This window comes from Furipterus horrens, unplaced genomic scaffold (assembly GCF_987537825.1).
Source record: "Furipterus horrens unplaced genomic scaffold, mFurHor1.1.pri manual_scaffold_4, whole genome shotgun sequence".
NCBI lineage: Eukaryota > Metazoa > Chordata > Mammalia > Chiroptera > Furipteridae > Furipterus > Furipterus horrens.
Window position 1 is genome coordinate 124,122,679 of NW_028327174.1, and position 25,031 is coordinate 124,147,709.

Genomic DNA, 25,031 nt, shown 5'->3' on the forward strand with positions numbered 1-25,031 from the left:
AATAGCTTATTTTATGAAACTGGGTTATGTATGTAGTGTAAAATATTTCTAGTGGGTATATAATATGCGTTATATTGACATTATATATCCATTATACACTCGGTTATATTGACTAATTTTAGCATTTCCCTGAAAATGAAATTTATTTTACTGGGACTTAAAAAACAAATCTTATTTATTTCTTTTTAGAGACAAGGGAAGGGAGGGAGAAAGGGAGAGAAACATTGACGTGCAAAAGAAATATCAATCAATGTCTCTCGCACACCCCCACCTGAGGACCTGGCCTGCAACCCAGCTGTGAGCCACACCAGTTAGGGTGGGACTTTTTTGTTTTTCAGTAATGTTCAGATAGGATTAATGTTACCATAAGAAGGAACATTAAGATCATATATATTAAAACTCAAATTGTTTTACATTGTGCAGTAATTTTCTAATATATAGATTGTGTGTTTAGATGTGATGGTATATAAATTGATGTTTCAAGCCTTATTTTTCTAGTATAGTTACCTGCTTGTTTATAATTCTACACACTTATTTTTGTAGAATGATTTTTACTTTTTTTACCATTTTCTGAAAGTCTGATACAAAGATCTGGCTGGTGCGGCTCAGTGGATTGAGCGCCAACCTGCAGATTGAAAGGTTGCTGGTTCGATTCCCAGTCAGGGCACATGCCTGTGTTGTAGGTCAGGTCCCCAGTTGGTGGTGTGCAAGAGGCAACCAATCAGTGTTTCTCTAGCTCTTGTTCTCCCTCCTTTCCTCTTTCTCTAAAAACAAATAGGTAAAACCTTTAAATAAAAAATAAAAAAGTAAGTGTAATACAGCATATTCTTACCTAGCATTTTATGGGCCCTGTTAATATTGGGAATTTCCCAAGTTCATAAGAGTTTTTAATAATTTTTCTGATCCTTTATACAGTACTCCCTCACTTATCGCAGGCATTACATTCTAGACCCCTCCGCGAAGTAGGAACCTTACATTTATTCTACACTCTTGAACCTACATAAATTTAACAACATACATATACAGTACTGCAAAATCCTGTGATATGGCAAAAAATTTGAGATAAATAATTAAATATAATATTTTTTAAAATCCTGCGATACACTGAGGCCGCGATGGGTGAACTGGGATATAGAGAGGGACTACTTGTAATCTGTTTTTAATTTTAGGCCATTCATAGAAACTTCTGTTTCTCAAAGTATCTTTCACATTTGTGGAAATAATTGATATGGATTAGCAAATAAAAAAGCATTTTCTCCTTTTCATTTTATTGTGGATTACCTCTATGTGCATGTATAAGAAACAGCACATTGAAATAATGTTTTTTCTATCCTGAATATCTAAGAGCATTGATGTAAACAAGTTTGTATGACTAGAATGGTTCTTGATGCTTTTCAGTGATGTGGAGCTACCTGCACCTGCGGAGGAGCCCCCAGTGGTGGAAGAACCCCCAGACCCCCTGGAGGAGGGGTCTCCAGCCAAGTATGTGTTTCATTCATTTTTCCTATTGGGTTGTTGGTCTTTTTCTTACCCATTTCTGAGCTTTTCACAGAGCAGAAAGCTTAGCCTTTTGTCATATCACAGAGGGTTGATCTACTTAATCTATTAATAATTGAACGAATTAGTAATTAGTTCAGATAATCTAATGAATGGTTAGTAATGATAATTAATGGCTTAAATTCAAGTCTGCCTTGTGCCCATGCTTCTTTTCCATCAGCAGCCTGTACTGTGACTAGTCTCTCTCTTGTTATGACCCCTTCTCTTATCCCTTTATTCTCCTCTCCCTCTTTTCTTCATAGAGCTAAGGTCCCTGGCCCATCTTTTACATTCTTGCCAAGCCTTTAAACTCCCTTGCCCCTTGGATGTTTTGTTGTACCTTGCTAGCAGAATCCGCCTCCTGGGTGACTGCCAGCGACCGGCCTTCTCTGCCTGCACCCACAGCTGAACACCACACATCGCAGTGGGCCCACGGGAACCCCTGTAAATTCTTGGTCGCCAGCATTCTGAAATAAGCCCTCAACACTGCCCAGCAATGTTCATTTCTTGGGTGCACTCTTTCTCTCCCCCACTACAGTGACTAATATAATCCTTCCTGTCTCCTCAAATTTCTGTCACTACCCCCATTTGCCTATATCTGCTCTTTTATTTTCTAGATACAACTTTGCCCCCTACATCACAGAGAAATTAGGAGCTATCAGATGAGAGCTTCATCACCTTCCCACTCCCAAGGTGCAACCCTGCCAGTACCTGCATGCCCTCTAGCCTCCTTGCCTTGTGATGAAAGGGAGGTGCTGTCTCTCCTCCTACCTCTTCAGGCTTTGGAGCCTGTTTGGTACTGACTGCACAGAAACCACACACTGTCATGCAGTTTCTCCCTTCTTAGGTATACTCACTTCCTTCCTCCTTCTGATCAACATTTTAAAAATCAACATTTTAAACATGCTCAGTTTTTCCTATTTTAAATCTTCTCCTCTTGTTCCATATTCACAGTCAGCTACCTTTTTCAGGTGTGTGCTTTTCTTTCATTTTCTCCCTTCTTACTTAATCTTCACTTCACGCTGGGTCTGGCTCTGTCCTCTTTGCTCTTCTGAAACAGTCCACATATCTGCAGACCTAATGGGTGTTGAATTATCATTTATACACTGACTCCAGAATATATGGCTCGGGCTCCAAACTTTAGCCTGGACTCCAGGCCTGTGTATCCATCTTCCTACTGGACACCCCCTCTTGAACATCCCCAGTGCTCCTCCTGCACAGCATGTCCAGGACCAAGGTCCACGTACCCCGGTGCTCATCAGGTGTTCCGTCTTGGGAACAGCATTGCCATCCAGTCGGTTGCACAAACCAGAGCTTAGGGGTCATCCTTGTAAATTCCTTCTTTTTGAGGTCCTCCCTCCCCCCAAATCCAGTCTCCTTCTGCCCTGATGATTGGTACCTTTTTCTAATACCCACTACCTTCACTCACCATCATAGTCTCAGCTATTGTCACCTGACCTGTCACCGTAGCTCCTAATGAGGCTCCCTGCATGCTCACCTTCTGTCAGCCCTTTGCTACACCAAAGTAGCTTTCACACTGGCAATCTGACTGTTCTGTCCTCATGCCTTCGGTAAGACCCTGGTGTCCTCATGTCCCTTTTGTGTTACGTGTCCTGACCTGCATGGTCCTGTGTGGTCTGGCCCCTGCAGAGTTACTGCGTGTTCTCTGGGATCACCAGGTGGCCTTTATTTTATGTTTCCTTTCCCACACTTACCACAGGACTTTTACAAGTACTGTTTTCTTTTCTTTCTTGTACCTCTTTTCTAAAGTGCTTCCACCCTTCACTTATTTAACTTTTACTCATCTTTCAGCTTCCAAGAGGCAGGGTGTCTGTTGGTTTAAGAATATGGACTATAAGCCAGTATGCTGGTTTCAAATCCCAGCTCTGCCACTTGCTTGTTTGGGCAACTTATTTAATCTCTCTGTGTGTCAATTTCCTTCATCTGTAAAATGGAAATAATAACTGGATCTACATCAGAGGGTTGTTACAAGGTTTAGTTGCGGGTATCTGTGTCATGAAGAGTAATGACCTGGCATGTCATTAGTGCTATGTAAATATCTGGTATTATTATTGTTACTTATTGCAAGAGTAAAATGCTATTAATGCCTGATGATTTTGAAAACTCTTAATTTACCATTGAAAACAACTAAGAAATAAATTTAATTAGATTAACAGTTATAATGAATATTTAGACAGTTTAGTAAGGAAATAGGTTAACAGTGTATATGAATGTTGAGAAAGTGAGTTAACTAGATATTTTTAGGAAAAAATTGCATCTTTTTTGAGCCCATAAATAATTTTTACAAATCAGGTAACATTAACTAGAATAATAGAGCCCGGGCTGGGAGGCTCAGTTGGTTGGAGCATCATTCCATACACCAAAAGGTGGTAGGTTCAATTCCTGGTCAGGGCACATACCTGTTACGCAGGTTCAGTGCCCAGTCAGTGTGTGTACAGGAGGAAGCGAATCTCAATACCACTCGCCCTCCCTTCCTCCCTCCCTCCCTCCCTCTCTCCCTCTCCCCCTCCCCCCCACCCAATCAATAAGCATATCCTTGAGTGAGGATTTAAAATAATAGAGTAATAGTTATAGCATTCTAATCTAGAATTGATTGAAGTACTCTAGCATTGATAATATTAGACAAAATAATTCTTCTAATTAATCAGTATTCTGAAAGATAAAATAATGAAATGGTGGCCATCTCATGGTCTGCAGTGCCTCAGCAGAGCTGGCCAGCAGATCTAGTAGAATTGCAGGGGCTGTACAGGCAGTCTAGGGGCAGGCTGTGCTCAGTAGTTCTTCTTTCTGCACAGTCTTGTCAAAGGTTAAAATTATTACTAAAATCTCTTAATTGCACAGTTACAATTTTTTGGTAATTTCAAAATTAGGCTTATATGTGAGAAATACACTAAAAAATGGTGATGCTCTCTGATCTTGGCTTTATCTGAATAGTAGTCTAACACTCATGCTTTTGACATTCAGCCAGAGTGTATATTCAGTGTACCTCTTGGTTTACAGCTTCTTGAAGGGTGAATTTAAATGTCTGTTTAACAACTTTGGGTTTTATACCTAGGTTTCTGATCCTTTTTTTAAAAAAAGTAATATGTATTTATTTGATCTCTTCTGAGTTGATTTTTGTATAAGGTTTGAGATATTGATAGAAGTTCCTTTTTTTTTTGGTATATTCAGTCATTCTGTCACACTGAGTGCTATTGTTGAAAATCAGTTGCCTGTGTATGTGTGGGTATATTTCTGTCCTTTCTATTTTGTTGGTCTGTCTGTATTATACTAATATCACACAATCTTGATTACCTTAAGTCACTTTTTTTCTTTAAGTCACTTTTAATCTATGTGTTTTTTTTTTTCCCCTCGCAATTTACTTATTGAAGAAATTAGGTCATATGTCCAGAGAGTTTCCCAGAGTCAGAATTTTACTGATGGCATCCTTGTGAGCAGTGGTGTGCTGGTAAATACTCAATGTTTGGTTCTCTGTGATGAAAAGCCCACATTTATTGTACTTGCTGGTTTCTATGGCTGATTTAAAACTACCAACATGACATCCCTGAAAGCAGAGTTGGGAAGAGATGTGCAGTAGCACACCATTATGTAGTATTTCCACTGCACAATACAATAGGCATAAATAACCCCAAGAGCACAGATAAAGGTAAAATGTGCTGAAATAATTAGGGAATAATGGTTTGTGGGTATTTATTAACTTTTTAAATATAGTTAATAGTTTATATAATTTAATTTTTAACAATAACTATTTAATAGCTGGCTCACAAAATTTCTGATAATTTAACATTTGGCTTTATGACATAATGTGAGCCAGTTCCAGCACAGCATTTCTTGTAGAGTAGTTGAAGAAGTTTCTCTGTCCCTTATATTTTGTTTATTTCCTAAGAATTAATTTTGAGAGACAGAAGTTTGACCAAATTCAAGTTCAACTTTTTGGTAAGGTTGTTTCATAGGTTATAGAGGTCACTCACCGATTATCATTGCCTTTATCCATTGAGGCTGCAAATTGGTAGTCTAATTTCTGCCATTCTTTATTAGCTGAATGATCTACAATAGAACCAGTTGATTACATGGAGGTATAAGTTTGTTATTTATTCATTTTCAGAATGAGTTGTTCCTTAGCATCCTTCAAAGATGCCAAATATTTTTTTAAGTATCAATATGAACAATATTTTGTGAGTTTCAAGCCCCACTGAGTTTTTATTTAAACTGACCCATTATTTGTCTAGAGCAGCAGTTCTCAACCTGTGGGTCGTGACCCCTTTGGGGGGTCGAATGACCCTTTCACTGGGAACGTTCTAAGACCATTGGAAAACATATAATTCCATATTGCTTTTGTGATTAATCACTATGCTTTAATTATGTTCAATTTGTAACAATGAAAATACATCCTGCATATCAGATATTTACATTACGATTCATAACAATAACAAAATTACAGTTATGAAGTAGCAATGAAAATAATTTTATGGTTGGGGGTCACCACAACATGAGGAACTGTATTAAAGGATCATGGCATTAGGAAGGTTGAGACACTGGTCTAGAGGGAGCCTCTTCAAGCTGATTCTTGATCTTCTTGATACACATTTACTGGTCTTTGATAGCTTCCTTTCTTTCTGGTAAAACATGTTGTTCCAGACTCATCATCTATACTTCCTATCCCATACTTCATTCTGAGCCACTTATCAAAGAACCGTAGTTTTTTAAATAGAACATGGTATTTAGAGACCATAGTCTGGGCATTAGGGGTGCTCACTGCTACTAGGTTCTTGACTGTTTCTAAGACATTTAACTGAGAGAGCTGGGAAATAGACACACACATATATTTTTAAGATAAAATATATTATTAATTTAATATTTCCATTTGAAACTTAGGACTACAAGAGTTGTAGCTAAAATTTTTTTTAATATATTTTTTAAGATTTTATTTATTTTTAGAGACAGGGTTAGGGAGGAGGCAAGAGAGGGAGAGAAACATCGGTGTGAGAGAGAAACATCAATTGGTTGCCTCTTTCATGTGCCCTGATCAGGAACCAAACCCATAACCCAGGCATGCACCCTGACCGGGAGTCAAACCTGCGACCTTTTGCTTTGCAGAACAATGCCCAACCAAGCCACACTGGTCAGGGCTAAAATTTTTTGTTTCTTTTTCGTCCGTGCTGAAAATCCCAGTTGTCAGTAACATTATATGTTACTCATTTGTACCATGCACAGCAGTCACAAGTAGTATTACCAACACTGCCTCCAATAATATTACTAAACAGTTTATAGAGAGAAATGAGTAAATTCATATTTTAAGGGCACTTTTATGAGTTTCTTTTGCCCTGACTGGTATGGTTCAGTTGGTTGGGTGTCAACCCGCAGAGTGAAGGTTTGCCAGTTGGGTTCCTGGTCAGGGTACATGCCTGGGTTATGGGCTCTGTCCCTGGTTGGGGTGCATGTGGGAGGCAGCCAATCCATGTTTCTCTTGCACATCACTGTTTCTCTCCTCTCTTTCTCCCTCCCCTCTCCTCTCTCTAAAAATAAATAAATAAAATCTTAAAAAAAAAAAAAGTTTTTTCTGTTGGCTGTATCACCGACTGCATAAACAATTTAATTTAAAAAAATTTTTTTAACTGATTACCCTTCACTCTGGGGACAACACCCAACCAACTGAACCACACCCGTCAGGACTTTTTTTTTTTTTTTAATTTTGGAGATTGAATTCAATTATGTACAACATTTACATGTTTTTGAAAGTATAGTCTGATAAAACATGATGTTTTCCAACTAGCTTCTATCCCTGGTCTTTCCCTGGTTTATATTACAATTTAAAAAAGCTATGTATATATACACATATACAAATATCTATACTAACATAAATTACATTCCACCTTGCTTTTTCGTCCATGTATCCAGGTAGTGCACCATACTAACATATATAGAGATATTTCTCATTACATTTTAAATGGCTTTAATATTTTGCTGTTTATATTTTTTCCACCAAATTTCTCTCTAGATGAGTTCAGGTTCTTTCCACTATTTTACCATTACAAGTTTTAATGTCTTTTCATATTTTTGCCAATAATAATTTGGGATATATTTTAATGTTAGTATTTTCCAACACTTATTATTCATAATTTCAAACACAGCAAAGTTTAAAGTATTTTACAGTAAACACCTATACCCATCAGCTAAACTGATACAAAATTTATTCATTGTGAAATGTAAAAAAATAAGTATACATTCATTGTTTCGATAAATGCATTAACTTGTGGGACTCAAACCTTTATCCAGATATAGAAGGCAACAGGTCATCACATAAAGTTTCCTTATGTTTCTTCAGAGATATCCACTACTTCTGTGTTTTTTCTACCATCAGCTTGGTATTTTAAAGTCATTTTACAAATGCGTCTATTTTGTTTCCTCTGTGATTAGGTTTCTCTCCTGACTTTGCTTATATTTTTCATATAATTAACTTGTAATCTAGAACCTTAAATAACATTTGTTCCTCACTGACAGTATTATAGATTGGAGTCCTTTTCTGCTCCCCCACTTATTTATTTTTTCTTTTAAACCTTATTGATATATAATTCCTATACTTCATCAATTTAAACTGTACAATTCAGTGGTTTTTGGTATCAGTTTTTAAAAATTGTAGTAAAGTACATATAACATAAAAATTGCTATTTTAACCATTTTCAAATATATAGTTTGGTGGTATAAATTATATTCACATTGCGTGTAACCATCTCCACCATCCACCCTCAGAACTTTTTCATTGTTATAAATAGGAATCTGTACCCATGAAATAGTAATTCCCATTCCCTCCACACCTCAGCCCCTGATCAGCTGCCTTCTACTCTGTCTCTGTGAATTTGCCTATTTTAGGTACCGCATATAAATGGAACATATAATATTTGCCCTCTTGTGTCTGACTTACTTCACTTAGCATAATGTTGTCGGGTTTATCCATATCAGAGAATGTATTCATATTTGACTTTTTTCTTTTTCTGGTATATTATCTCTATTGGTGGTAAAATATGTATACCATAAAATTTATAATTTTGATCATTTTAAGTGTACAATTAAGTGACACACAGTACATTTCACAATGTTATGGCACCATCACCATTATCCAGTTCTAAAACATTTTCATTACCCCACACCCATAAGCAGTCAGTTCCTATCCACCCTCGCCCCGGTCTCTGGCTACCATTAATCTGCTTTCTTTCTCTATGAAGTTGCCTTTTCTGGTTATTTCATATATATGGAATCATACATAAACTTTTTGTACCTGATTTATTTTACATAACAATGTTTTCAAGATTTATTCATGTTGTAACATGTGTATCACTTCTTCATTTCTTCTTATAGCCAAATTTTTATAATACAGATATACCACATTTTGTTCATTCATTTACCAGCTGATGGACATTTAGAATGTTTCTACTTTTCAGCTATTATAAATAATGCCACTGTAAACAGCATTATTGAAATTTTATGTGGTTCTTGTTTAAGTTCTCACATGGAAATTTCTGGTCAAGATGGAGGCATAGGTAGACATGCTTCTCTTCTTTGCACAATCATAAGAAGGATCACAACTAACCTCAGAACAAAAACACCCAGAACTGCCAGAAAAATCATCCAACAACCAAGGAATTAAGGAAGCCATATTCATCCAGACGGGTAGGAGGGGCAGAGGGGGGAGCTGGCACGGAGAGGACACAGTATGGTGGTGGCGAGGCAGTGGCAGGAACCAACAGAACAAGTGGTCCCACATTCGTGTGTGGTGGATAAAAATTGGGAGGGATACCTGGGGAGTGAGCGATTCCAGCCCCAGGTCAGTCTATGCAGCCCAGGGTTTCTAGTGCTGGGAAAATAATAACTTCTGGCTGTAAAAACAAGTGGGGGTTGAGACAGTGGAAGAAATTGCTGATCACTCAGGAGAGTCCATTTAAAGGGCCCACATGGTCCTAGAACATAGACAAACGCACGCAACTCTGGGAACCACCAGGGCAACAGCTAGAGGGACACCAGTAGCATATGGGAAGTGGGTGAAGTGACTAGAAATGGGCAAGTGCCGAGTAAGCCTCCTGCAGACAGTGGCATTGTCCCCTCTCTGACTCCTCCCCTGCATAGAGAGCTACAAAGGGATGAAGTGGGTTACCTCACCCTGGCAATCACGTAAGGCGTGGCCCCATAGAACATAACAGTTGCATCTAAGAGAGGGAGTCAAAGCACTCCACCTAATATACAGAAACAAACACAGGGAGGCTGCCAAATTGAGGAGGCAAATATGACTTAAATGAAAGAACAGAACAAAACCCCAAGAAAAGAACTAAGTAAGATGGAGATAGCCAACCTATCAGATGCAGAGTTCAAAACACTGGTGATAAGGATGCACAGAGAATTCACTGAGAATGGCTAAAGCATAAAGGAAGAAATGAAGGCTACACTAAGTGAAATAAATAAAAATCCACAGGGAACTAATAGCGAAGGGAAAGAAGCCAAGGTTCAAATCAACGATTTGGAACATGAGGAAGAAATAAACAGTCAACCGGTACATAATGAAGAAACAAGAATTCAAAAAAAATGAGGACAGAATAAGAAGACTCTGTGACATCTCCAAAAATGCTAACATCTGAATCATAGGGGTGCCAGAAGGAGAAGAGAAAGAGCAAGAAATTGAAAGCTTATGTGAAAAAATAATGAAGAAAACTTTCCTAATTTGGCAAAGGAAATAAACATGCAAGTCCAGGAAGCACAGATTAGTCCCAAACAAGTTGGACCCAAAGAGGACCACATCAAGACACATCATCATTAAAATGCCAAAGGTTACAGATAAAACAGCAGGAGAAAAGAAGTTAGTTACCTACAGGGAGTTCCCATAAGACTCTCAAAAGAAACTGCCAGCTAGAAGGGATTGGCAGGAGATACTCAAAGTCATGAAAAGCAGGGACCTACAGCCAAGATTATTCAGCAGAGCCATCTTTAGAATGGAAGGGCAGATAAAGTGCTTCCCAGGTAAGGTAAAGCTAAAGAGTTCATCACCAAGCCCTTAGTATATGAAATGTTAAAGGGACTTAATTAAGAACTATGAACATTAAAATGACAAAAAACTCATAACTATCAACTGAATCTTAAAAACAAAAAAACTGAGTAACAACTAGAACAGGAACAGAATCATAGCTATGGAGATCATATGGAGGGTTATCAGTGGGGAGGGGGAAGGGGGAGAATGGGGGAAAAGGTATAGGGATTAAGAAGCATAATTGGTAGGTGCAAAATAGACAGGGGGATATTAAGATTAGTATAGGAAATGGAGAAGCCAAAGAACTTATATGCACAAACCACAGGCATGAACTAAAGCGGGGGATTGCTGGAGAGAAGAGGGGCACTGGGTGGAGGGGGCAAAAGGGGGAAAAATTGGGACAACTGTAATAGCATAATCAATATACTTAAAAGAAAAAGTCATTCAAATTTTTTAATAAAAGGTTTCCACATGGACATATATTTTTTCCCTCTTGGGTATATACGTTGGAGTGACATTGCTAAGTCAGATGACAGTTCTGTTTAAACTTTTGAGGAACTGTCAGACTTTTTCCAAAATGGCCACACCATTTCATATTCCCACCATCTACATCCTCGCCAGCACTTTTTTAAAATGTCCTTTTGGGTCTAAACATCCCAGTGAATGTGGAGTAGTATAAGTTGTTGTGACTTTGATTTGATTTACATTTCCCCAATGGCTAATGATGTGGAGCATCTTTATTGGCTATTTATAGACCTATTTTTTAGTTGGGTCATTTCTTTTTATTGCTTTGTAAGAGCCCTTTATGTATTCTTAGATGTAAGTCCATTATCAGATATATGATTATCAAATATTTTCTACCATTCTGTGGGTTGTGTTTTACTTTCCTGATAGTATCCTTTGCAGCGCAAATGTTTTCAGTTTTGGTGATGTCCAGTTTGTTTGCTTTTTATTTTGTTGCTTGTGCTTTTGGTGTCATATTTAAGAAACCATTGCCTAGTCCAAAGTCATGAAGGTTTATACCTAAGTTTTGTAGAGCTTTGTACTTTTATTTCTTATATTTATGGTGTATGGTAAGGGGTCTGACTTCATTCTTTTGCATATAGATATCTTGTTTTCCCAGCCCCATTTCTTGAAGAGACTGTTCTCCTTTGGTCTTTGGCATCCTGGTTCAAAAAAATCAGTTGATCATAAATGTGAGGGTTTATTTCTGGATTTTATTAATTTACATGTTTATCTTCTGTTTTCTTTTAAAAACTTACAAATTTAAAGTAGTTATTCACAAAAGTAGGCATTTGTGGCCATTGTTTTATAATCTGTTTCATGGCTTCCTTTATTTGTTTTATCTCAGTAGCTTCTCCCATCTTCTCCCATCTTATTTTTGAGTAGTGCCACCTGGGAAGGAAGTGCCTGTAGTCAAGTGCAATGTTAATGTGTTGGGGATGGTATTTTCCTGTTTTTCAAAGACTACCTTGAACACAGACAGGAAGTATCTTCAGTTGGCAGTGATGGCATAAAATCATGAAATAAAATATGGAAGCTTATGGCACAAAGATTTTCTTACCTTATTTAGATTCAAGATGCAGTATTGTGAAAGTAGGTTCAACTAATGGTTATGACGTTTTCTTTGAGAAAGTAGACATTTCAAACCCATCAAAAATTATCCTTCATGATTATATACTTTCTAGAGTCCCTGAGTTGGAAGTAGAAGAAGAAACTCAAGTTCAAGAGATGACCCTAGATGAATGGAAAACTCTTCAGGAACAGACCAGACCGAAGCCTGAATTTAATATCCGGAAACCTGAGTCCTCTGTCCCTTCCAAAGCAGTGGTGATCCACAAGTCTAAATATAGAGATGATGTAAGCATGACATTTTGTATCTGGAGGTAATCTTCACTGTTACCTTTTTGGAATGAAATGGGCCTTTCCACTTGTATTTTGAAAATGTATCATTAGCGGTTGGCATTCTAGTTTCTACCTAAGAGTAATCGAGATGCTGTGTGCCTAATTTGCTGTATTTTTGTGAAATAATTGAATCTTGACCTGTTGACACTTAAAGCAGTTGTAGTGACAGAAAATTTTATTCTCACCTCAGAAGTGTGCTGAGACTGTGCAAATACTATATATTAATTGCACTTCATTTTTGTCTTAAAAGAGAGGTACGGAATGTTTCATGAATGATGCCATTTCAAAGGGTGACTATTCATTCCATAGTTAGATTACCTTCACCTCCAATTCTTAGAGCATTTCACTGAGAGAGGTTGGTCATTTTAAGCCGCCCAGGGCACTGTGGCCTGCAAGGCCTTTCTTGGGTCACTGCAGCAGCTTTGCTTCCTTTGCATGACTGCAGACACGCAGACGAGGAGCCTTGGAGGAGCCTGCTGTCCAGTCGGGACTGCTCCCAGCGCCTTCTCCTGTGAGGGCCTTACTGTTCATGGTTTATGTTCAGTTCTTTCAGCTTTGAAACTATGAGCATATATTGATAAGGATGGTCAGCAAGTCATTTAATTACATTCTGTTTAAGTTACTGAACTTAATTAATGTAATTAAGTATGATCATTTAAAAATTTTAAATTTGCATCATTTAGCCACAGCTGTTTATCTTGATACTAGTCTGTTTCAGTGATGGTGATGAGCAGACTCTTCCTCTCTGCTGATGTTATTCATTTATTTTCTGTTTGAAACTTAGGAATTTTGTACCAGGTAGATTTATCTGTGTTCCTATTTACACATTGGTTAGTTGTGTTCTTTGTATGAATACTTTCATTAAAGGGTCATTTATGATATAGGATTCCCTCCCACCCTCCTGTTTGGGTCAGTCCAAGCTCTCAGAGGTCTTATGAGTAAGTTCTGAGCTGTCCCACTACCAGTGATTTTTTTGTACAAAAGGAAATCCCTGAGAGGTCTTTTTTTGTTTTGTTTTGTTTTTACAACTACAGTAGTTAACTGGGTTGGTTCTTTTCACTGTCTTTGTTCTTTTTTGTTCTGGAGAATTATAAATAAAGCCTTGCCTAAAACAAGTGTGCAGCTGACATGTTAGGTAAAAATAGAAGCTGCTCTTCCTTAATCTACACCAATTCATCCTCCCTGGCTCCAGAGAGAGGGCTCCTGGAATATTTGAAACAGCTGGGTTAGCTGAGTCCTTGATGTTGGTCTCAGTAAATCGCACATCTTTGGTCTTTGTTAATCTTATGGCATTGGAGATTTTAGCTGGGAATTGTTCTTAAAGCAGCATAAACCATATCTTGGGGTCACTAGTTACTTTGTTCTGGGCACCCTAAGAGACAAAAGCACTTGAATAATACCTCTCACTTTCTTGGAGCTCTGTTGTTTGCAAAGTTCAGACCTAACACTGGCCTGCAGGTAAAGCTGGGTCCTCCGAGCTCTTGGCCTCTAACTGTTAGCTCACTCAGCATCCTGTTGCACACTGTTCGTTCTTACTAGGGAGGCACTGCTTGGTCCTTGTTGTTTTCTAAACCAGGAGGCAGTGGTTTATTATTTTACTTCTTACTATTTTTTTTTTGTGTGTGTATCTTTTTACCAAAGTGCAATTCTCCTGAATGGTTCTTTCTTTCATCTTTTTAGCTTCAAGAGTCCATCTAATTAAGGCCTTTGCTTTAATCTGGGATGTTGAAAAGTCATAAATTCAAATTTGAAATCTATAATGAACACATAGCCAAAAGAGGTTGATGTACTCAGGGAAATGTGACGTAAAAAAATTCTTTTTTAATTGATTTTTAGAGAGAGGAGAGGAGAGAAAGAGAAACATCCATTTGTTGTTCCACTTATTTATGCATTCATTGGTTTCTTCTTGTATGTGCCCTGACTGGTATTGAACCCACAACCTTGGCATGTGGGGACGATGCTCTCACCAACTTGAGTCACCTGACCAGGGCAGGGAAATTTGATTTTATTTCCTTCACTAGTTATAGGAACGTTTAACCTTACAGAATTTTGGGGATTCTCATCCAAGATCATTGGTGTAGTGTTGAATATGATCGGGGACACGGAGATAATTCCAGCAAGCAGAATGATAAGACGAACGGGGGGCTGCCGCACGCTCTGGCAAGTCAGCAAAGAGCGAGAAGCCTTACTGTCCTTTTATTAGGATTTCAAAAAGTAGAATCAATAGGGTATACATGTACATTCCTTAGGTGATTATGGAGCAGCATAGCTTCTGCGGATAGGTTAGACATTAGGCTTACAATACTAAACTACTTTTTATCTATAAACTACAAAGTAAGGTAATAAGTGACAGGGGTTTGTTCCACATCCGATATAGTTGCTATGGGAGAGAGGAGACACTAATTTTCAAGCTTCTTTGTTCTCAGGGACTTGTAAACCAGCCCCCAAGAATCGTGTGCGAGTAAGGGTCCAAGGGTCTGCACCACATCCGATGTTATCTCTATGGGAAGGAGGCTTAGGTCTTCAGCCCTCTTTGTTCCCCGGATTCTGTGACTCGGCAACCAGGAGCCGCTTGCAGCCACTGGCGCCAGCAAGACTCGTTTGCAAGTTCTTGCAAGCTAAGGTCACAGGACACCTGGGCGGGGGGTGGCCCGCTTGCAGGCCCCCCGGCAGAGGGCTTGTGACTTTCGCCTACACATTGGCCTATTTTCTCTAGGTTTATATTTTACTTAAATGCAAGGGTTTTTAATATCCATTATTAAGAGTTGAAGCCAAATCAAAGTTGGAGATTTATTTAATATGTTTTTTTTAAAGTATATTTTCTTGATTATGTTGTTATAGTAGTTCCAGTTTCTTTTCCCCTTTGCTCCCCTCTAACCAGTGCCCCCCTCCACTCCTGCAAACCCCCCCCGCCCCCACTTAGTTCATGTCCATGGGTCATGCATGTAAGTTCTTTGGCTTCACCCTTTCCTATATTATTCTTAACTTCCCCCTGTCTATTTTGTACCAACTGATTATGCTGCTTAATCCCTGCACCATTTCCCCATTTCTTCCCCTCCTCCCTCCCAGCTGATAACCCTCCAAATGATCCTCATACCTATGATTCTGTTCCTATTTTGGTGTGCTTAGTTGGATTTTGTTTTTATATTTTAGATTCAGTTGTTGAAAGTTGTGAGTTTGTTGTTATTTTCGTGTTCATAATTTTGGTCTTTTTTTTCTTAAATAAGTCCCTTTAACATTTCATATAATAATGGTTTGGTGATGAAGCACTCTTTTAGCTTTACCTTGTCTGGGAAGCACTTCATCTGCCCTTCCATTCTAAATGATAGCTTTGCTGGACAGAGTAATCTTGGTTGTAGGTCCTTGCTTTTCATCACATTGAATACTGCTTGCCAGTCCCTTCTTGCCTGCAAAGTGTCTTCTGAGAAATCAGCTGACAGTCTTATAGGGACCCCTTTGTAGGTAACTCTGCTTTTCTCTTGCTGCTTTTAAGATTCTCTCTTTATCTTTTACCTTTGGCATTTTAATTATGTGTCTTGGTGTGGTCCTCTTTGGGTCTAGCTTGTTTGGGACTTTCTGTGCTTCCTGGACTTGTATGTCTTATTTCCTTCGCCAAATTTGGGAAGTTTTCCACCATTATATTTTCACATAAGTTTTCAATTTCTTGTTCTTCCTCTTCTCCTTCTGGCACTCCTATGATTCAGATGTTGGTATGTTTAAAATTGTCCCAGAGGTTCCCAAGCCTCCTCATTTTTTTCAATTCTTGTTTCCTCATTCTGTACTGGTTGACTGTTTTTTTCTTCCTTATGTTCCAAATCATTGATTTGAACCCCAGTTTCCTTCCCTTCACCATTGGTTTTGTGCGGCCTTTCCTTCATTTCATTTAGCATAGCCTTCACTTCTTCCCTTATGCATTTGCCATACTCAAGCATATCTGTCAAACCTGTGAGCATCTTTATCAACAGTGTTTTGAATTCTGCGTCTGTTAGGTTGTCTGTTTCCTTGTTGCTTAGTTCTCCCACTGGAACCTTGATTCGTTCCCTCTTTGGGGCCTTACTTCTCTGTCTCCTCACCTTGACAGGCTCCTGTGTTTGTTTGCCTCTGTGTCTTAGGTAGAGTTGTCACTCCTGTTATGTTGTAAAGGGTGGAGCCTTAGGTATTTGTCAGTACAGGGCGACCCATTTCACCACGTTGTGGTGCTATATGTGGGGGAGGGGTCTGAGAGGGAACAATGCCGCTTGCTCAGCACTTGCCCCTTTTCCAGGCACTTTTCCCACTTCCGTACTAGAGAGCTGTTGCCCTGCCCGTCATTCCCAGAGTGAATGGGTCTACGGACATTCTAGGACTGTGGGGGCCCTTTAAACAAGTGGACCCTGCTGAGAGAAAGGCAGTTTCTTCCTCCATCCCAACTGCCACTGGTTTTCACTGTCAGAAGCAATGAGGCTTGATTTTCCCCGGTGCTTGGAGCGTGAGCTGCACAGTTTGGTCAGGAGCTGGGAACCCTCCCCAGGTGTCCCTCCTGACTTTTTAAAATGTGTGACTGTGCTTTCCATCGGCCTGCCACTGCCACTACTGCTGCCACCACCACATCACATCCTCTCTGCCCCGGCTCTGCCCCTCCTACCTGTCTAGATGAGTATTTCTTCTTTATATCTTTGTTTGTTGGACTTCCATGCAGCTTGATTTTCTGGAACTTCTGGTTATCTCTAGTTTTGAAGTAGTTGTATTCCTTATAGTTGTGGAGGGAGATGCAGCGTGTCTGTCTACACCTCCATCTTGGCCGGAAGTCAGTATGGTTTTCTTTTAAGAAGAGACAGAAGTTATTTGACTTCTTACAATAAAATATAGTTTCTTAAAGAACTTTATAAAGCAGTTCTTAAAAAGCAGCTGGCATTATTTACACAGTATTGGTGGCAGTCCTCAGATACCCCTACTCTGTTGTTTTACTGTTTTCATGTAGTTTGAATAAGAATTCGTAATTGCAAATCGTGCAGTTTTTAACATACGGTATTTGTACAGTCAGCACCCACATTGAAATGTTTCTCCATCAAGTTTTGTTCAAGGAAGGGGAGTATTTCCTTATTTATCAAAGTAGTATCTGTGAACAAGTAAAAGAAAGGACAGAAATTAAAACTTTAATTTATCCAAATAACGCTAAGATATGAAACATTTATCTCAATTGCTGTTAGTCATGTCAAATGTTGTTTGTTTTTTTTTAGAGATAAGGGCAGGGAGGAAGAAAGAGGGAGAGACACATCAGTGTGATAGAGAAACATCAATTGGTTGCCTCTCACACACCCTTAACTGGGGACCTGGCCCACAGCCCAGGCATGTGCCCTGACTGGGAATCTAACTGGCAACCTTTTGGTTCACAGACCAGCACTCAATCCAGTGAGCCACAGCAGCCAGGGCAAATCTTATATCTTAACCTGCTAAACTAGTAGGAATTTAGTCTCACTTGAACTAATAGTAAATTGAAAGAAGCTTGGATTAAAACTGTGAATATGAGAACGTGGGCTGTGAAATGTGACCCCCACTCTGTGCTGGAACCAAAGCAGCGCTGTCATCTTCCTCTGCCCAGCCCCACAGCCCAGTGCTGGTGGCACTTCAGGGAGGGCTGCTTCTGGCCATGAGGTTGTCTTAGCTTCCTCGTAGCACATTGTGAGGACCCTGAGCCCAGTGTTGTGTCCACGGAGACAGCTGTGTGTGTGTGCGCGCATGCTTAATTATATAACTGTTTCAGATGGTAAAGAATGACTGTGGGGATGATACCCACGTTTTCCGGAAAGCAGCCAATGACATCACATCCCAGCTGGAGATTAATTTTGGTAACCTCCCTCGTCCTGGGCGTGGAGCCAGAGGTGGCACACGAGGAGGCCGGGGAAGGATCAGAAGGGCAGAGAACTATGGACCCAGAGCAGAATTGGTGGTAAGTATTTGTATTTTAAATCCTGGATGCTTTTCTGAAGAACCTGAGAGGATGAGGATGTCCTGGGCCTGCCCAGCCTAATTTTGGAGGGTCATCTGGTACTGTTGTGGTGTCTTCCTCTATCCAGTGTGGGTCTGATGTTGTGTTCAGAACAGTGATGTCAGCATCATGGGCATCAGTTTGGTGCAGCCCTGGCCTCCAGGGTTTCCAGGGCGGCCCACTATCTGCCCTGAAGGTGCACTCAGAACCAGAGAAAAACTCACTCATCGGCCTCAGACAAGATCCCCAGGCCTCATTGAATCAGATCGCCTGACGGTTGCTTATCCACAATGGCATCATTTTATGCCCTGTACCCTTATGTCACTTTCGGGACAGACAGAATTGTCTGCAGCTCAGACCATTATTCCACACTCCTCCGCCAAATCTGCTCTGCCTCTTGTTCTGCAGACAAGTTGCTCCTCACCTCACGGGACCCTTGCCTGCTTACCTGAACAGCTCTTCTTCTAACCTTGCCTGCTCAGAGAAGGCTTCTTTGATTTCATTTTCTTGCAGACCACTTCAGAGTCCTTAAGCAAGGAATTTTATTTCTTTGAAGCATTATCTCCATTTGTAATTGTGTTCTCACTGATATGATTATTGATCGTGTCAGTGGATGGCAGTAACCGCTGCTCTTACCAGTTTTGGTATTTGGTATTGGTTTCCCCGGGCCTAGCACAGTATACGTATAGTAGCTAATTTGTAAACATTTTATGAAAAAACATATGAATTCCTCCCTATTGAGCGGGAGTTGGTACAAGGCCCTGTAGCCAGCATGGCCCCGTGGAGCCCTTATAACCATGAGCAGGGGCAGCCCCTTTTCTGTGGCTGGTCTGGGCAATGTTCATGTTGCTGCCCAGTTCCCGTTGCTGCCCGGTTCCCTGACTCCTGGGAGCGGCCCCAGGGAGGAGCGCCTGCAGTTTGTTACACTTAAGCAAGATGGAGAAAGGGCTGTGTTCTGAGAATAGAAAATACACCTTCACTCCTCTGCAGTAGCTGAGCTGTAACCACCTGCAGCACTAGTGTGCAGTGTGGTGACGTGTTCGTCCCCCGCACCGTGATGCCCACCTGTGCTCTTCCAGCCCAGAACTGCCGTCAGGCCCCGTCCCCTTCACGATCAAGTTGCACTTTCAGAATCCGTGTTTTCTTGCTCATTCACTGATGCTTACCTCTGGGAGACCCCTCTTCCAGAAAAACCTTTCCTGTTGGAAATGTGTACTAGGCCACCAAATTGCTTTGGACGCCCCTAGTGTGGGTCCTCTTCCCAGGGCACCTGTTCTGGAGTTACCGCACTGGCTTTCCCATCTGTTTCCCCCTTGACCTTGTGAGCTCCTCCAGGACGGGAATTGTCAGGAATCATCCTTATAGTTACATGTAGTAAACATTCTATCTTGTTTATTGGATGAAGGAAGTGCCAGATACAAAAGGGGGGGAGGAGAGTGGGGACACTGCCAGGCACTTTGTAGAGGGGACAGGAGTGAGGAATGAGGAGAGGCACCCTTAGGTGCTGCAGCTCGGTGCAGCGCCTCACCTGTGAGCTCACAGCTCTCCTCTTTCCGGGGGTGGTGGTGGGGGGGCTCCCCTTGTTTGGGCTTCCCCTCCCCTAGGTGACAGCAGGCACCGTGTTTCACACAGTGCTCTGCCCAAGTAAAATGGGTGAAATGCCAGTTGGTTTCAAAACTTTTCTTTTTTAGACGCAAGTCGTTGCTCCAAACCCAGATGACCCTGAAGACTTTCCTGCTCTGGCTTAAGAGCCCTGTTTCCCTGGCAACTCAGAACAGCACTGGCACACCTGTGAAGAGACTTTTCTTGCTGTGGGGAAGCAAGTCAGACTCTTAAGAATAGATGCTGCTTTCCCCACTTTAGTGTGAATTCGTTGCACTTTTTGGCCTGGGGTGGTGGGGGGGTAGGGACTTTTCCAGATACTCAGACCTGTAGTTTCAGTCAGAGGTTAGTCTGGCACTTTCCCAAGAATGTGGAGAATGGGGATTATTTTTTTATTTAAGGACTTCCAAATGAAATTTAAAAGTAATGTTTAAACTGTGTACATAGAGATTGTAAAATAGAATCTTTTGAGTCTACTTGGTAGGTTGTATAGATATTGGAAGGCTGTCTTTCAGAAGAAATACATATAACTTGGGTCACAGCCTAGTTTTCAGAGACCAAGAAATTAATATACAATTGTATTTACTATTTACTTGTAAATGTTACACTTCTAGGGTTTTTTGAGTTCTCGTTTTCATTTAACCAACAATTCTAAACAGCTATTGTGCAGCCACTGGTCCCCACTCTGTGACAGAGAATTAGGGAAAGTTTTGATTTTTTTTCAGTGATTTAAACTACCTCGTGGTTTCTATGTGGCTGTACATATACACTACATGTCTGCTATAAATGTGCATATTTAGTGTTTGGGTGGATTTTAGAGGAGTATTAAGTATATGATTTTAAAAATCATGTTATTTAACCCACCAAAGGAGAAGGGTTCCAGGTGAAAGAGTGTTCTAACTTAATACCATATTCTTCTTCAAAACTGGAGTCAGAATTTAGCACCTGTGCACAAAAACCTCTGTCCTAGTCCTGGGCCAGACTGGTAAATGACTATTATTTATCGAACACCTACCTACACACAGTTTTTCTCAGACAGTTCTCGCCCCAGTTCGGGCTCCTGTTTCTTTCCTTTGGTGAATGTTTGGGAACCTCAGAGGTTCAATAACTCCCCAGGTCTCTGCGAGCTTTAGTGCCCAGCGTGGGGTCTGGGGCAGAGGCAGCTGCAACAGCTGCTGGAAGCTGGGGTGATGCTTTCTCCACTGACTGAAGAACCATGGGTAACATTTGCCTGTTGTCACAGTTAATATGCTTGTGTTAGAATTTGAGCCTTGGTTCCAGAATCGGGGCTTTTTCTTCCTCTGCTACACTGTCTAAGATGGCTCTAAATGGAACTGAGTGTAAATAAAGGTTGGTATTCCCTCCAAACTTGTGTATAGAAAACTGAATTGTTTTGGTCACACCAAGGTCAAAAGCGAATGTGAGAAAAAGTCCCAGTGAAAGTTATTTTGTTGAGACATTGAAGCTGAACCCCTAGCCATGTGACAAGCAGTTGGGGACCTTCACTGTGGGTGATAGCCTACTTTTGGTCTCTAGTCACTATACCTCAGCTGAGGTATATTAACTGACCCTTTTATTCTCTCTCCCTAGAAAAGACACAATGAAAGGGATGCCCTGATCTAAGTTAATAAGTCAGTTCAGCCATAATAATTTGCTGTTGCAACATGAGGCTGTGTCATTACTCAGTAGAAGTGAAAGCGTCATATTAAGTCATTTTTCCTTGGCTTTGAAGATTAGTAAAACAGAGATCCCTTTCAAGGAAATTCCCCTTCGTCTTGTGATAACACTTGCAAAGCCCATAACACTGGGTGTAATGTTGTATTTGCAAACACTGAGGTCTTCCCAACACACTAAAGATTCCTATACCCTGGAGCAGTCTTGGGGACCGGAATAGTTCTGAGCCTGCAAAGGCCTGGACTGGGCACCAGTGCTACCTCTCGCCAATGTGATGAGGCAGAGGATGTGGCAGTCCAGTGCCCAAGAAGACAGAGGAGGAAAGGGCAGGGGAAGTCCCTAACATGCTGCAGGAAAGATCAGAAGAGGAGGCAGGAGGGTAATGTATTTAGACCCAAACACAAGGCAAGGCCCTCCAAATCAAGTTCCCCTGCCAGACTCATCTGAGGGGCTTGTGTGTAGATGTGCTGTCATGGGGCAGGGCAAGTTTCAGGCTGGTAACTTTATACCAGGCAAATGAACCTCACAAAAGAAGACTTGGGGTATGACAGACTTCTAGAAGGCGGAAGTCAAGCATGTTTGAATTCCAGGGCAGGTGTGCCAGCCCCAGCCCGACCAGGTCACTTCTCATTCAGGAGCTCACTGCTGGACCTCGGGCTGCCAGGGCAGCAGTTGAAGACCCCTGACAGCTGTCACCTCTGCATACGTGGTAAGGTCTGGGAAGAGGTAGGCTTGCTCCAGAAGCTGCTCCCAACTGGGATGGCCTCAGCCTTGGGAGGACTAAAACCAGGGCATCTTTAGTCTAATAGTGATAATAACCATTTAACAATTTCATCCCGCTTCCCTAGTGTTACCCATGGTTCAGGTCCTTCTCAGTTCACTAGCTCATCCATGCCATCCCAGTGTGTAGGTATTTCAGGGGTGAAAGCTTTGTTTTCCTTTGAAACCACACTAGGTGGTGTTGGCAAGTCCTGTGGAGCAGCTGGACTCTGTGCTGGGGAAGGTCAGCCCTCAGAATAAAAACAGGAACTGCCCTCTTCTAAGCTATTCCACAGAGAGCCATGCTGCTAGCTGTGGGCCTGTCTGCCCTCCCGCTCAACACAGCATTACCAGGTTGGAACCTAGGCATGTGCCCTGATTGGGAATCGAACCCACCTTTTGGTTTATAAGGTGATATTCCAACCAACTGAGCCACACTGGCCAGGGCCTATTTTCCTTTTGCTGCTGCTGCTGCTGCTGCTCCCTCCAACCATGCTGTATGAATAGCCACCCAGGCCTGGCCTCCTCTCCAGACAGCGGCTGGCACCACTGTCCCCTGCGTGACACATGTGTGAGGCTTTGCCTGGCTCTCTGTCCCGGAGGGGCCTGTTTTTATGTGGCAAGAAGAAAAAGGAAAGCAGCAGGTACTTGAAACAACTCTTTATTTGTAAAATACAATACAGATCAAAGTGCAAAACTCTTGAATCACCACTGCCTAAGCCTTCACGCCCTCTGAAAGGAGCCGCTATGCCCATTGACAGGAGCCACTGCCCTGGGGGCAGCAGCCCTTACCCTTGCCCTTGTTCTGGATGCCTTTTAGGTCGGAATGGTCCCCCTCTGCACTTACTGCAGAACCTGGGTAACTTGAGGAAACTGGCATTTCTTGAGGGACTGCTGTGTGCTGTATAGTTAATTGTCTCATCACTTTACAGTCAGCGGATGGGAGGACAGCCATCTTGCTCCAGAGCAAATACTTGGGCAGGGATGGGATGAGGCAGAGGAAATATTCAATTCCCCTACCCAGTGGTCTTTCTGTACACTCCTGAAATTTCCAGTTAAATGACCAGTACCTTGGGCAAACCTGCTAGAAGGACAAGGAAAGGTCAGAGGACACATGTACTTCAGGGACCAGCGGAGCCACGCTGTGTGCTGCTTTGTGAGCCACGGCAACCCTGCCACACTGACCATTTGCAGTGGTAGCTGAAGTGAGTTTTTCCCAAAGCATGGTAGGATTAGCAGTGTTCTCAGAAAGCTGTTAGGTCTGCACAGGTAGAGGCAGCAAGATTTCAGAGGCCACAGATTAGGAGATTAGGCTCAAAGTCACCAGCAAAGTGGAGACAGGAACAGAAGCATGAGCCTCCTCCTGGGGCCTCATGGAGCCTATAGGCCTAACAAGTTTCTGACACCTCCCCAAGGCCCTTTCCTTGGCCACAAAATTTCCCATGACTCAAAGCAACAGTACTCACCCCAACCAAACCCAAACAGACCACAGTGGCTTTTAAACCCCTCACAGCTCTACTTCGGGCAAAGCAGGCCCCATGTGTGGGGAAAGCAGGTTGAGCCAGTGCAGCAGAGAACCAAATGCCTTCTAAGAAGTTTCTTTGCAAAAAAAGTGACGTAATTTCAGAAGGCTTACTTTGGAGCACAAAATCGTGTAAGTTGGGAAGTGCTTGTCTTGGGAGAATGGAGTGACATCAACTTACACCTAAGTCCATCAGGGTATCTGAGCTCTCAAAACACTGAGGTTGGGAAAGCTTCCCCGAACAGCCACCTGCCAGTCACAGAGGTGGGAGGACGCTTCACTAGGGATACTCTGCCCAGCCCCAGGGGACTTCATGCACAGTGATGAACCACGGGCACCCCACTGGTGGCCCTGCCCTCCCAGAAGTTACTGGCAGCATTAGAGCAACAGGGAGGAAAACTTAGTCTCTGAGGTAAGACCTAAAATGTTCAGCAATGCAAACGGTTAGAACCTGCATGTTCTGGCAGTGAAGGAAAGAGAGAGGAGGACTGAGCAGGGATGCTGGAGAGGTTTTCAGTAAGAGGAAAAGGTGGGTAGGAAGGAAGCAGAGAAATGCAGACGCTGGGGGCTTCCATCCCACCCCATGGAACTCTGACCAGGGCAGCACAGGTATTTTCACCCAGGGTCCCTAGAAGGGATGACTGGGGAATAGGCTCCTTTATGGCATACCTCCAGGGGGCGCCCTTCACACTGCATCTGTAGGAATGGTACCCATGTAGTTGGACAGTGCACAGCCAGTGAAGCCATAGAGGGCCTGTTTATGAACTCCTCAACAATTTTGCATGAACTTTTCTAGGGAGAAAAAAGGACATCAGCTTCCATCAGGTAGTCACAGGAGTGCCTAAAGTAAGAAAGTTCAAGAAACACTGTCTACTGGGGCTCGGGATTGAACTGCTACAAGAGAGGTGCCTGCCTGGTCCCTTCTCCAACCTAGTCATCCCCCCAGGTCACTTACAGGAAGGCTGAACCCTGGCCCTGGGTTGAAATCTCAATACCAAGTGAAAGAGTCTGAGGCATGGGCCTGAGGAAAC

The 25,031-nt window shown here is 41.7% G+C and overlaps 1 protein-coding gene across 1 annotated transcript in view; it reads left to right on the forward strand.

Annotated features, from left to right (window-relative positions):
* HABP4 (hyaluronan binding protein 4) overlaps positions 1-21,413 on the forward strand; it is a 44,036-nt gene extending 22,623 nt beyond the window's left edge. Inside the window, exons 5-8 of the mRNA XM_090275772.1 lie at positions 1,399-1,482; positions 12,259-12,430; positions 18,219-18,404; positions 20,135-21,413. Coding sequence (XP_090131898.1) covers positions 1,399-1,482; positions 12,259-12,430; positions 18,219-18,404; positions 20,135-20,191 — 499 coding nt within the window. The 3' untranslated portion in view covers positions 20,192-21,413. The remainder of the gene's footprint in view (positions 1-1,398; positions 1,483-12,258; positions 12,431-18,218; positions 18,405-20,134) is intronic.
* The last annotated feature ends 3,618 nt before the right edge of the window (positions 21,414-25,031 follow it).